Source organism: Aotus nancymaae, unplaced genomic scaffold (assembly GCF_030222135.1).
Source record: "Aotus nancymaae isolate 86718 unplaced genomic scaffold, 86718_ANA_hifiasm-v0.15.2.pri h1tg000016l, whole genome shotgun sequence".
Taxonomy (NCBI): domain Eukaryota; kingdom Metazoa; phylum Chordata; class Mammalia; order Primates; family Aotidae; genus Aotus; species Aotus nancymaae.
The window spans coordinates 38989172-39004278 of NW_026988428.1; the positions used below are offsets into that span (position 1 = coordinate 38989172).

General features: G+C 34.3%; 2 protein-coding genes across 2 annotated transcripts; both read left to right on the forward strand.

Moving 5' to 3' along the window:
- Positions 1–4545: 4545 nt before the first annotated feature.
- LOC105716024 (olfactory receptor 6C1) lies at positions 4546–5484 on the forward strand. The gene has a single exon (XM_012450558.2). It carries the CDS (start codon positions 4546–4548, stop codon positions 5482–5484), a length of 939 nt encoding a protein of 312 aa, XP_012305981.2.
- Positions 5485–11174: 5690 nt separating this feature from the next.
- Positions 11175–13080, forward strand: LOC105716025 (olfactory receptor 6C3). Its single transcript, XM_012450559.2, has 2 exons — positions 11175–11235; positions 12103–13080. Exon 2 carries the CDS (start codon positions 12145–12147, stop codon positions 13078–13080), a length of 936 nt encoding a protein of 311 aa, XP_012305982.1. The 5' UTR covers positions 11175–11235; positions 12103–12144.
- The last annotated feature ends 2027 nt before the right edge of the window (positions 13081–15107 follow it).

The following is a 15107-nucleotide window of genomic DNA, read 5'->3' on the forward strand; positions in this document are numbered from 1 at the left end:
ATAATTATAAAACTGAGCTATATATTGCCCACAACATTGAACTAGACAATTTTCTTTTTCATTAGTATATTAACCTAAACTCCAAAAAAATCTTAAAATTTGTAAAGTTAAAAAAAAACAGGATGATACGATTAACATAGTTTTTGATGATACACGCTGCGAATTTTTTTCAGTTATTTCTATTAAGGTGAAGAAGAAAGAACTGAGTAAACATAGAAAAATTTAAAAACTAGATTTTCAAAGTATTTGCATTACTAAGGGAGGTCTCAACTCGGTGTAACAATACCTTATTAAAAAGCACACAGACACACAAACAGGCACATACATACACACACAGTGAGAGAGAGAGAAAGAGAAATAAAATGGAACCAGTCAGTCTCTTATCTCAGTCTCTTAAAGGCACCTTCCTAGATTCTTCAAACTGATTTACTCACTAATAGTCCCTTTCTTACCATGTACATCAAATAACCGCCAATATTTAACCTGGTTTATTTAAAGGGTCATCATTAATATTTACGTGATGGCAGGGCAAGATATGTGGTTATTTTAGAAAGCTCTGAAGATGCTTTGTAGCCATTTTATTTAATAAATATTAAACATCACTGTCAATTTTCATTTTAAATGGCTCAAAGAATCTGTTGCAGGAATCTTTAGAAGACAAATAAGTAATTTTGTTGAAATGGTGGAAGGAAATAAAAACTTAACAACCTAAGCCATATTCTCCCAAGAGAAAATAGGGATTTGTATTCAGATATGAAAGTCCAAGATGAGTTAAATGCTTGGAGCTATTCCTCATTATCTGTATAATATGTCCTGAGATCTTTAGATTCTCTAGGAATCGCTTGTAACTGGTTAAACATTGAGGTTCAATCCTCTCAAAGGACTATGGCTTCTGATAAATTTTATCAAGCTTATTTTATGTTGACAAATGAGCACAATTCATTAAAGTTTCATAACATTTCTACATAAAAGCATAATATACCACACCCAGTTCTTATTATTGGATCACATACTACTAGAGTTTCTTTAAGCCTGTTTCCATTGTCTTTGAAGACCAGCTATAGAAGTGTCTATTTTTTTGTGAAGTCCCTCATGAACCCTTTAAATAATGAATTATACCTTCCCTCATAGCTTTTCCTACGTTTCCTCACAGCTTTCATCTGAAGCAGAAGAATGAGTCATGGTATTGTTATTGACTAAAGAGTTAAAAATTAGCAGAGAATTTAAGAGAAAAAATAGATATACAAAAAAAGTTGAAATAAGGTGAATAATACAGTGCAGTGATACGTCATTCACTGTGGACCAGTAATAATATAATATATATTTTTAAAAGCCTGAGTCTCTCGTGTCGGTAAGTTGCTGAATAAACATCAATCTTCAGATTGAACCCAAATCTTGTATATTTGATATGAATGTATTTTGTGACTTCAAAGTATTACAAAAAAACTCATACTTTTAATAAAAAAAAAAAAACCCTGATGAAATAAGAGTGATGTTGCTGGAGCTGGAGTAAAGTAAATTGAAATGATTAATAGTAAAAAAATTTAAAGACAGTAATACAGAAATACTGATTCATGAAGTTTTCTTTAAACTTATGTATCAATGAAGTGTTGTTCCCTTGACATGTCTTAGGTTTAAAATTTAGTCAATACAGGAAATTTAATCCAAATACGTAAACGGTAAAATATGTAAGAAAATACATCTTGTGAAACAAAGATAAAAAAACTAAGTAACATCCAGGCTAGAATATCAGCATAAAATAGCAAACTGCACTGATGGCAGCATAAGATGCAATAACAAACTCAACATTAATTAATTAATTAACTGGATGAGTATTTCCTTTAAACCTACATAACTATACTAAATACTGGACTATGTTGAAATAGCTTTGAAGATGATACTCTTCTAACTCTCTAGAATTCATAGAGTAATGTAGGTGTTAACAGGAGATTTCAGCCTGTTGTAACCATGATGAGTAGGGAAGAATGAGCATAAGATTCTCATGGAATGCAACAATGGGTATTAAACCTAGTGTTGTAGAAATAAGGACAGAGGTAATTTGAGATGTCATTACAATATATTACCCACAATGCTAGTGTGCTAGTATGTTTATTTATGTAAATATGTATATACACACACACATACACACATAAATACACGTGCACATTTATATGTAATATATATGCACATACAATTTACTGCAGGCTTCAATCACTTTCAGGAGGGTTATTACTAATGAAGAGCAAGGAAAATAACTGGCTATGAGTAGCAATGTTGACAAGCTATGATCACAACGATCAAATCCTGGTTGAAGATAAGAGAAGTGGAGCGTGTGTGTGTATGTGTTTGTGTGCATGTGCACGTGTGTGTTTGGTGGTGGTTATGTGGTGGAAGAGGCAGATACACCATGGTGGGAGAGGTCAGCACCATGTTGACAAAGAAGAGCAAAGATTTACTTGCCTAGAATGCCTGACAGGTACTATGCAACCCGGTGACTTTTTTCCTATTTTGTTGTTGTTGTTGTTGTTGTTGTTGTTGTTGTTGTTGTTATTGTTCTTATGTGACTCTCTTGGTGCCAAATATAATTATTACTATTTATTTAAGATATAACCTTTCGAACAGGACACCATCCCATTCCCAAGGATTTTCAGCTCAATGGTTAGGAAATACTTTCTCCATAGAACAAAGCCTCACAAAGTTTTCACTTTAGCATTTAGAAAAGTTGTAAGTAAGTTTATATATATTAAATTATATAAAAATTATTAAGTTAATATATATTAACTTAATGCTCAAAACAACTCTATAAGATAGACTTGTATACAGTGGAGAAAACTATTTATAGGTGAGGATACTGAGACACAGAAGTGTTAAGTGATTTTCAGACGTAGTAAATAGATTGGATTCAAAACTAGATAACCTCACTCTTTTCTACAGAAATGTTTATGATAATATCATTTGAACTTTATTTTTAAAAAGAAATAATTAAAACTGACTATTTCAAAGTATGAATAAACAAATCTTCTTAGAGAATACTTATCTATCATCTCTTTAACTGATGGCATCCTTCTCAAGTTAATAATATTTTATTATTTATTTATTTCAACTAGAAATCAAAATGGCTTCTATAGAAATAAAAGTCATAAAATGACACATAGGTAGGCTGAAGTATCATGAAATATTGCAAGGGATTCACACGCAATAAACTTCAGTTTTGGGCTCTTTCAGCTTACATTATTCTATACTTCTTCCTCTCCTCTATTCCAAACATCTGAAGTTGTTCATGGCAACGGCTTAAGTATTTCTGACTTCCAATAAAGTGGACATGGGAGTTGGAAAATCTGAAAATTCACAGAAGTTAATTGATGGCATTAAGGTTAAATAAAATATGAAGACAAATCTCTAAAATTTTAAAACATCTTAGTTGGTAAGCAAAAACCTCAACTCAAGGCATACACACAGACTGAGTGGTTTTTCAGTATTTCCAAAGAACAAAGAGAAGGTCAGAAGTTGTTTAGTGGAGCTGGCAAGTTTTGATTGGTAAGTGAAGGCATGAGTAAAACTATCCACAGGATCACAGCAGGTGATTTCAGCAGCTATTAGATAACATTGATTTCAGGTTACAGCAGGCAACTTCAGCAGTCAGGCTTACACAGAATTACATTCTTAGGGAAATATTATGTGCCCTGTGTGCTTTTTTGCCCCTGGCATCTTGACCCTGTGTTAGTTGGGTATGACAAAAATGACTCAGCCCAATCCATACAATCAACTTTCACAATGGCTAAGGACAAAGCAGTCACTTTAAAAAAGAAAACTAGTCCAGGCTTGGTGGTTCACATCTGTAATTCCAGCACTTTGGGATGGGTGGATCACCTGAGGTCAGGAGTTCGAGACCATCCAGGCCAACATGGCGACACCCCATCTCCACTAAAAATACAAAATTTAGCCAGGCATGATGGAAGACACATGTAATCCCAGCTACTCAGGAGACTGAGGCAAGACAATCACTTGAACCCACGAGATGGAGGTTGCAGTAAGCCAAGATCGTGCCACTGCACTCCAGCCTGGGTGACAGACTCCACCTCAAAAAAAAAATAAAACAACTAAAGTGTCTTCCCCATATTGAGAATTATCAAGGTAATCAAACTTTTACATAAACAGAAACCTTATATAGGGATTGATGTAAGGACACAAAGATGGTTCTGATTAGGAAGGAAACTTGTAGGCATGTCTCTGAAAGATAGCAGGTATTACATGGAGTCAGAAAAGTCTGGTGTCAAACTCCTCCTTACCAATTCCAACTGTGATACCAAATTTTTTTTTTAACCTGCCTAATGTGAAGAGTTTTCACCTGTAAAAGAGTGGAAATTAAAGGACCACTGTTAGCATCAGGCGGCATTAAATTTCCCCTTGAAGTAGAAATGGCATACTATGTCAGCCAAACTCCAGCTCCGTATTTGGATATTTGTTCATCCACAACTCTTCAAGTTTGTTCTTTGTGCTTTCTCCTATAGGTCTGGTAGGAAAAAAGTAATAAGCAACTGAAGAATGAGAAACCATACGGAAATAACAGAGTTTATTCTTCTGGGGTTGACAGATGACCCAAAGTTTCAGGTTGTGATCTTTGTCTTTCTGTTCATCACCTATATGCTCAGCATCACTGGGAACCTGACCATTATCACCCTCACCCTGCTGGATTCCCACCTGCAGACTCCCATGTATTTCTTCCTCAGAAATTTCTCCATATTAGAAATTTCATTCACGACTGTCAGTATACCCAAGTTTCTGGGTAACATTATTTCAGGAGATAAAACCATTGCCTTTAATAACTGCATAGCTCAGTTATTTTTTTTCATTCTCTTGGGAGTCACAGAGTTTTACCTTCTGGCTGCCATGTCCTATGACCGCTATGTGGCCATCTGTAAACCTCTGCATTACTTGAACATCATGAATCAAAGGGTCTGCACACTGCTTGTTTTTACTTCTTGGCTGGTTTCATTCTTAATCATATTCCCAGCACTCATGTTGCTCTTAAAGCTTGATTACTGTCGGTCTAATATTATTGACCATTTTACCTGTGATTATTTTCCCCTGCTGCAACTTGCTTGTTCAGACACAAAATTCCTAGAGGTGATGGGATTTTCTTGTGCTGTGTTTACTCTAATGTTCACATTGGCATTAATATTTCTGTCCTACGTATACATCATCAGAACAATTTTGAGAATTCCTTCTACTAGTCAGAGGACAAAGGCCTTTTCCACATGTTCTTCCCACATGATTGTCATCTCCATCTCCTATGGCAGCTGCATTTTTATGTACATTAAATCCTCAGCAAAAGATAGAGTGTCCTTGAGCAAGGGAGTGGCAGTACTAAACACCTCAGTAGCCCCCATGCTGAATCCCTTTATTTACAGCCTGAGAAATCAGCAAGTCAAGCAAGCTTTCATTAACATGGCAAGAAAGACTGTATTTTTCATAAGCACATGAAATGGTATGTAGTGATGAATTAGTCAATAAAAAAACTGAAAATCATTATTTTTAAAAATCCAGTTACATTTCAAGATGTATAATTAGTTTTGATTATTTGACTTTGGGCAAATATTAGTATTTCATCATTACAAATGCATTAATTGTTTTAAAATTCCTGAAAAATGAAACATAAGTGAATTTAACATAATAAACTGTGTATTAAGTTGGTGAAGTAATCACCTGAACAGAATTATTCCAATTGGTTTTAAATACATCAATTGGTCTGTACTTCCGTGTGGGATTTAATCTAAGGGCACAAAGAGAAGAGCTGAAAAAAAATCTGAAACTGTTCTCAGGAATGACATTGTGGGTGGCAGTGGCATCATTGTTACTCTAATAATGTTGTATGTGCAATGTGAGGAAAAGAAAAAAAAATGAAAATTTATGTGATAGCCAGGGTTCTCAATATGAGAGAAAGAAGATACAAATGGATGAAAGATAGAAGGGATTATGTAAAAATCATGTAGTCCTAAATTCGAAAATATTAACATGTTTTCATGATACAGGACCTAGAAAGAAATTATTTAGGTAGTGGGAGTAAGAGAGTCCTTGGCAAGTTTCCCTTTTAATAAAAAGCAGCCCCCAAGTCATTTCTTTTCTCACAAAGAACAGCCTGAAAAATCAAGCTGCAGACATAGAAACTCAGGCTCCATGCCTGAACAGGTGAATGCCAGCCACTGTGCCAATGGGAAAAGGCTACCTGGGGACCAGGCATATTGAGCATGGCAGCCCCATCTTCCCTTTTGTTTGTCAACCACATGTACAGTAAAGAAGCAGGCAACATGGCCAGATAGAGAACCCAGCTGCATAATAAAAGATTAGGATGGGGAGGCCAGTTTCTTTGTGCGCTATGCAAATGACATATGTGGTCTGACCAATTTCTCATCCTGTATGTAAATCAGACACTGCTTCCTCAAGCTCATCTGTAAAACCCTGTGCATTTCACCATGAGGCCAGAAGACCCATTCCGGACCCCCTCTCTCTGCGGAGAGGGAGCTTTTCTCTTTCACCTATTAAACCTCCACTCTTAATCTCATGCCTTATGTGTCCACATCCTTGATTTCCTTGATATGAGGCAACAAACCTCTGGTATTATCCCAGACAAATAATGTTGTTTCATTAGTATGGACTTGTAAAGATTTTTTAAATAACCTGTTGTCCAAAGAATATTGTATGTTAAAAAAATAAGTGTGCTTGTCCTTTCCACTGAAAATACCTAGAAAAGATGATCAAACTTCCTGGAAGTTATAACTAGTGCTCAGATTCTTATCTTGATTTAATATTTTCCAATCAATGCAAAGAGGACTTTTTGGAGAAATGATTGATTCCAGATGCAATACAGGAACGTATAAGTAACATGAGCCTGTAAAAATATATTACTTAAGAAGGAATATTATTCAGCCATCAAAAACAATGAGTTCGTGTCAGTTGTAGGGACATGGATGAACCTGGAAACCATCATTCTCAGCAAACTGACACAAGAACACAAAATCAAACACCACATGTTCTCACTTATAGGCGGGTGTTGAACAATGAGAACACATGGACACAGGGAGGAGAGCATCACACGTTGGGGTCTGTTGGGGGGAAATAGGGGAGGGACAGCAGGGGGTGGGGAGTTGGGAAGAGATAGCATGGGGAGAAATGCCAGGTATAGGTGAAGGAGAGGAAGCCAGCAAATAACACTGCCACTTGTGTACCTATGCAACAATCTTGTATGTTCTTCACATGTACCCCAAAACCTAAAATGCAATAAAAGAAAAAAAGAAAAAAGATTTTTGTGTAATACTGAGAAACAGTGAAAGATTTTCGTTTGCCTTTTGAGTAAACCCCCACTCCCCCCCGCCCACACACACGAAAATGGAGGGGAGAGAAAAGAGACAGATTCAGTTGGCCTCATGCTATCTTCAAGTCTTGTTTGGAAAGTTAAGTCCTCTATCATAATAAAGGTTTTTATTTTTTTTTAAAAAAAAAAAAAGAAGGAAGCAATCTAAAAATATAATGTCCATTAGAGTCAGAAGCCAACTTGAAGACTTTCTCCCTGACTAGATAACTCCAAAGAGGTAGGGTTGTTAATTTAAATCTTCCTTGAAATACATATGTCAAACACTAACGTGACCTAAAGCTAATACAAAATTGTGATTCTGACCGGGTGCGGTGGCTCATTCTGGTAATCCCAGCACTTTGGGAGGCCAAGATGGGTGGATTGTGAGGTCAGGAGATCGAGACCATCCTGGCCAACATGCTGAAACCCCATCTTTACTAAAAAAAAAATCCAAAAATTGGGTGGGCGTGGTGGTGCATGCCTGTAATCCCAGCTATCCAGAAGGCTGAGGCAGGAGAATCGTTTGAACCTGGGAGATGGAGATTGAAGTGAACCAAGATCGTGCCACTGCACTCCAGCCTGGTGACAGAGTGAGGTTCCTTCTCAAAAAAAAAAAATGTTATTCTGTGAGTTTATAATGATATCAACAAAAAGATACTGGAGAATCAATTTGGAATACTGAATGAAGAACAAAGTAAACATTTATCTGAGATTTTCTATATAATTGTAACAATGTACAAGGAAATGGTAAACGTTAGATTAAGAAGATAATCATTTTGTAGCACATAGTGAACAAATGAATCCAGCCATTGGTCACCAATGAAACCACCACTGCAGGATTATAACTGAGACAGTGAAGCAGATCTGACCTACACAATGCCATCTTGCTTTTAACCTCCAGGCTGTCCTTGTTCATTCTGGGCAACTCAACTGACTTTGGGAGGAACTTGGTTTTCCAGAGCAGATCTTCTGCTTGCCTGGGGACTAGACTGCCTTTGTAGGACTTACGAATTAGCCACAAGATTAGCAATTATGTTTAGGAGTCATGGAGCTGGAGGCTACAGGATTCGGACCCTCTCTAAACTACTCCTAAGATAGTGCTTGAGATATTTTGCAGACCCTGCACTTGATAGATCAGCTGGCACCACCCAGATCTATAAAGTGGCTCATCTGATCTTGTGGTCCCCACCCAGAAACTGACTCAGTGCAAGAAAACAGCTTCGACTCCCTGTGATTTCATTTTGATCCTGACCATTCAGCACTCCCAGCTCACTAGCTTTTCCCCACCCACTGAGTTATCTTTAAAAACTGATTCCGCACCAAGGCAGGGAGATCACCTGAGGCCAGGAGTTTGAGACCTACCTGGCCAAAGTGCTGAGACTCAGTGTCTACTACAAATGCAAAAATTAGCCTGGCGCGGTGGTGCGCACCTGTAGTCCCAGCTACTTCGGAGGCTGAAGCAGGAAAATCGCTTGAACCCTGGAGGCAGGAGGTTGCAGTGAGCTGAGATCCTGCCGCTGCACTCCAGCCTGGGTGACAGAGGGAGCCTCTGTCTCAAACAACAACAGCAATAACAACAACAAAGAACTCTGATCCCTGAATCCTCAGGGAGACTAATTTGAGTAATACTAAAACTCCGGTCTCCTGCACTGCCAGCTCTGCGTGAATTACAGAATTTATTCTTTGGCTATTGCAGTTCTCCTGCCTTGATACATCGGCTCTGTCTAGGCAGCAGGCAGGTGAACCCACTGGGTGGTTACGCTAATAGCTGCTAATTATTTTGGATTAGTTTTGAAAGGGAAAAAAAAGCCTAAACCTAAACCTCAATTAAGCCTTTAAATCTAAATAGCAACAACAGAATATTAATAGGACAAGGAGGCCATCAAGCGAGGCATCATTGCATGTTTCCCTCCATGAATAATGATAAAATTTCCTGTGTATTAGTTGAGCTTTTATAGTAAAAACATAACATCATTTTTACAATAGTGACAAGTGATCAATAAAAATTAAGTGGTTAAGGGTAACACTCCCTATGATGTGGAAACATATCTGCCAAAATGTTCTTTACTAAATGCGCCTTTATAATAGTAAAATAATTCACAAATTTGCATCCCAGCTGTGATTGATATAGTTCTGTATTGGCTAGTGTATTATTTTTTAATGCAAAAAAAAATTTATATCAAAAATCACATTGTATGTCTTAAGTATACAGTATTTTTGATTTCTTAATTATATCCCAATAAAGATGGAAAAGATAAAATAAAACATCATTTAATTAAATAAATTTATTATTGTGTTTTATACATTAAATATACATTTTATAACTGTATTAAAACATATAATGTTTATTTTGTGTTAAATAATCTGTATTATGTAATATGCATTGTTAGTTTAAATTATATATTAATTAAATATATGGCTTATCTGATTACATATTTTTATGCCAAAATATTTGGGAAACATAAAGAAGAATATTAAAGAGAATAATTAGTTATAATTCACTCACCAGAATTTCACATAAATAAGAGCATAGTTTGTGGTATTTCTTATTAGAACATTGAAGGGATAATAAATATAAAGGCCAAGATGAACAATAAGATGGACAAATTGGCACCAAAATTAAATGTTGCAATTTATAATGAAAATTGAATTAGTTAACCTGATAGCATTTTTTAAAAACTTGTGAGCACAATACTTGCATTATAACAGTTATTTTTTACTTAGCATTATGAAATAACTTTTTGCTTCTTTACGCCCTAACACTTAAGGTGCCTTAACACTTTATGCCCTAACACAAACCCTAAAGATAAAAACAAAACCTATATAACAAACCTGCACATTCTGTACATGTACCCCAGCACTTAAAGTAAAATTTTTTAAAAAATGGGATATGTAGAGAACTTTCTATCTTAAAAAGATGATTAAATACCTCTTAGATTGAGCTCTAGTTTTGTAAGAAAGTAGATGTCATAGCTATTTTTATTACTCATGCAATATTAAGTATGCATAAAATATTGATTACAATAATGGAAGTAAATATTTCACAGAAGACAATGTTTGAGGTCCCCTTTGGACTGAAAGATGAACCTAATCACTCTCAAGGGAGATCAACTATAGATAAGAGTTAGGAGGCTACTGAGAAATCCAAAGGCAGCTTCCAGAAATCTCTCATGGTCTATAACACAGCAGAGATGTGGCCTGGACTTTGCTTTGTTCCCAGGAGATCAAATCTTTCAAGGTCAAAACAAAAAACTTGAAATATTTTAGATGTAAGTACAACCAGAGGAAAGCCAGATACCACAATCTAACTTATAATACTCAATGTGTCATGCATTTACCTGTTTTTTCTTTAGATGTTATTTTTTGAACTTCTAGCTCAACATTATTGCAGAGGAATATAATGTATTTCCACAGCTTCCAAAGGTTTCCAGCATTCCACTTTTATTTTTCAAAATATTTCCCTTAAACCATTATAAAATAGAAAAACAAATAAAATAGAATTTGATTAGTGTGAATTTTGGTAGTGCCCAGAGGAGAAGCAATAATTCTATATTCTATCCTTTATAGCAGAAATTTGATTATCTAAAATATGGAGGAGATGACTTTCAGGATTTTAGCAGAATCCATCTGTAGAATAGAATATCCAGCAGTGTTTGAATAGCTGGAAATTGACTGGGTTAGAATGAGAGAGGGTTTCCTATAAAATTCTGGATATCCTTATGAATGAATGATTGCATAAGGATGAATGGTCTTATGTGGGACAAAATTTACTAGGAAATAAAACTTTTTTTTGTAAAGCATAATAGCTCAGGAAGGAAGATTTTTCAAACAGAAGATGCACTAAGCTATAATCCAAGTGAGAGAGCTGCTGAGATCTAAGGCAAGTAGTTACTTTTCCAATTTATGCTTCAGAGCAAAATGAAAAATAGATAAATACCATGTTTCCTTAAGCTCAAAATTAAAAATGTCTGTATATATGATATATATATGTACATATATGTACACACACATTTCTTATGAGTCATAGAAAACATCAAACATTAAAGATTTTGATGGAATTATGAGACAAACCAATAAGTAAGTGAACACGTTCCCTATTTGTTAAGTAAAATAGTTACATTATTTACTCTATCTTATAGTAAATATAATCATATATATAGGATGTTCTTATATTATCTTGACAATTAGATCAAAATATTAATATTAAAAATAAAATAACATTATTAAAATAAAATGTATATTTTATTTGCTAAAAATCTTTGTTTCTTATAAAAAGAATAATGGGTTATTAACAATGTTCTAATTTTCACTTTTATCTTTTGATGCAATTAAGAGCACCCATTTTGTTTTTAGGTGGTAATACCCTTTAATGTATAGATGATGGAAAAAAAGAAAAATGTATGTTTCAGGTGATTGTTTCAACAAAAACGATAATGATATTTTGCATTAATGGGACATGAAGCAGGAATTACACATTTTATTAGCTGTTTCTCAATGATGTGGCTTACTGTATAAAGATATAGTAACTTCTAGATTTAAAGAAAGAGGACTAGTAAATAGGCTGGATTTAGAAAAAAATACTAAAGCATAGTTCAAACAAGGTAGTCAAAATAAAACAGTCATTGTAGAAGATTTTTAGAATTGTATTAATGATGATTATATGGGTCAGGATGATTATATGGATCAGGATGAATTATATCTTTTATCTATTTTTCTTAATTACCTTTCCACCAAAATATCTTTAAAAGAAGAAAAAAGGAGAGTGGAAGAGGGAGAGAGAGAAAGGAAAAGGCATGAACCACACAATGGTCACCGAGTTTGTCCTCCTGGGCCTTTCTGATGATCCTGACCTTCAGATTGTGATTTTTCTCTTTTTATTTATCACGTATATATTAAGTGTTAGTGGAAACATGACTATCATCACCCTAACCTTTGTGGATTCCCATCTGCAGACACCTATGTATTTCTTCCTCCGGAACTTCTCTTTCTTAGAAATCTCATTTACAACTGTGTGCATCCCCAGATTTCTGGGGGCAATTGTCACCAGGAATAAGACTATTTCCTATAACAACTGTGCAGCCCAACTCTTTTTCTTTATCTTCATGGGGGTGACTGAATTTTACATTCTCACTGCCATGTCCTATGACCGCTATGTTGCCATCTGCAAGCCCCTTCATTACACAACCATCATGAACGGGAAACTCTGCACCTTACTCGTGCTGTGTGCCTGGCTAAGTGGGTTTCTGACCATTTTCCCACCCCTTATGCTTCTCCTCCAGCTGGATTACTGTGCTTCCAATGTCATTGATCACTTTGCATGTGACTATTTTCCCCTCTTACGACTGTCTTGTTCAGATACATGGCTCCTGGAAGTAATTGGCTTTTACTTTGCTTTGGTTACTTTGCTGCTCACTTTGGCATTAGTGATTTTATCTTACACCTACATTATCAGGACCATTGTGAGAATTCCGTCTGCCAGTCAAAGAAGGAAGGCTTTCTCCACTTGTTCCTCTCACATGATTGTCATTTCCATTTCTTATGGAAGCTGTATATTCATGTATGCTAATCCATCTGCAAAAGAAAAGGCATCATTGACAAAAGGAGTAGCTATTCTCAATACATCTGTCGCCCCCATGCTGAACCCCTTCATTTACACTCTGAGAAACCAGCAAGTAAAACAAGCCTTCAAAAATGTGGTCCAAAAAGTTGTGTTTTATGCAAATAAATGAATTTTTTGGTCAAAAATAAATAACACTATTAAAAAGCAATTAAGTGAAATTTTGATATTTCTGAATATCTCTGTAAGTAGCCTTGGTCTCCTAGATTCTTTATATGCTGCGTTATAGTTAATTTTATATTTTGCCAGTCCATTTCTTCCACTGCTATACAAGTTTCTCCACTGCATTGTTTATTGACTTACTTAAAAATAAAGTAAAATTTATTTTCTTTACAAAACTATCTGGAAATTATATATATATTTGTTTAAAACTGAATTTGTGTATAATTTTATAGTAATTTTACTATAGTAAAGTAATTTTAATTCTGTATATCAGTTCCTAAAAGGCATATATGTCATGTTATACTTCAAATGTAGTTTCAAACTTTAATTTCTTCTATATTTTCAAGATAAGTATCAATAATGTCATAACACTTTTAGAGTCTACATGCTCTCTGTCACTGTTCATTAAATTCAGTCCCTAGAGGTATTATGTTCTATTGCATTGTACTTTAAATGTAGAGCTTTACTTTATGAAATTTAGTGCATTCCACTTTTATTTTCTTTGTAAATTAAGTTCCTTATTTAAAATACAAGAATAAATTTAAAAAGCACTAAAATTATTTTATTTATACAATTATCTATTCAATTGTTAATCATTTGGCTTGATGTATGTGATCGATGGCTGGACTACAGGGGAATGGCATCCTCAAATTTAATTTTACTTTCATATTCTCCCAAATAATGTTGATAAGAAAACTTTTGGTAGCACACTTTATTTGTAAATTTGTATACTGCTGTAACTTACAAAGTAAAATGTAAAAAGAAAAAGATTTCAAATATTTGTAAAATAATGAAAACTTCAATTTGACAGATTTTAATATATTTCAAATACTGTTCAATCTTTTACTGCTCAATGATTTGCTGGTAAGATCTGGAAACCAAAACCTTCCAATATGAGCGATTAACATGGAGACATCTCTGAGGAACTTAATCTTTAGGAATCTGTGCTACTTTAAAAGTTAACGTGTACCTATGTTTTAAATAATTTTAAATACCTTTCACATGTGCCTTTTTAAAATTCATTTATTTATTTATATATGTGTCTACTAAAGAAATGATTCAGTGATTGAAAAGATTTGTTCTTGCTTTCACACAGATCTAGTAAGAGAAAAAAACATAAGCAAATAGATGATCACACTGCAATTTTATTTATGTCTCTATGAAGAATATGTTGTATAGATATGTACATATGTATAGATATGTACATATGTTGTATAGATATGTACATATGTATAGATAATAGACTTACAACATTAATGATATTAATAATTTAAAAAGACATACTAATAAGTAAGTTAGAATAATCGTTATTTTTATTTCTTACATCAGGATAGCCATGATGAAGATAACAGGTAAAGAAAAAATACAATATCAAAAAGCCTCAGATAAATAGATATGCCACACAGATCTAACAGTTATTACTTACAATGTCAGACATATTACAAAGTGCATAAACTTGATTATTTCTTTGCACTCTTATGACATATACAGTCCTATTTTTTTCAGTTACTAAATGACTTGATCGATGTTGTCACATCAATTATATCAATAGATTTTATTCTTTTAAACTCTCCTGGCTTATCCAAACAAAAGCTGTAATTCTGATCAACTTCATTACATTACAATATTTTTATAAGTGTAATATTTGGTCTGTGCAACTCTAGCAAAAGGAAAAAAATAATGTTTATATATGTGTATTTTGGTGCCATCAAAATACTAGATTTTAATATTGTGGATTCATATCTATAATTACCCAATGAATTATAACCAATGAGAAACATGTTTCTCTTTGGTTAAATGAGTTGAGGACTAGTTGTTGAATTTTTGGGTTATAAGGCTTGACCTTCAATTTGCCATCAGTAAGAATTTAAGAAAATTAGACATGCTAGCTTTTTGAAGCTAATTCTTCAATTTTCATATTATTTTCTAATTGTGAGATAAATTACAAAATACATGGAAACTATTTTATTTTTACTA

Excerpts from the sequence above, each read along its gene's own strand:
- LOC105716025 (XM_012450559.2), top strand. The coding sequence starts at position 12,145 with ATGAACCACACAATGGTCACCGAGTTTGTCCTCCTGGGCCTTTCTGAT.
- LOC105716024 (XM_012450558.2), top strand. The coding sequence starts at position 4,546 with ATGAGAAACCATACGGAAATAACAGAGTTTATTCTTCTGGGGTTGACA.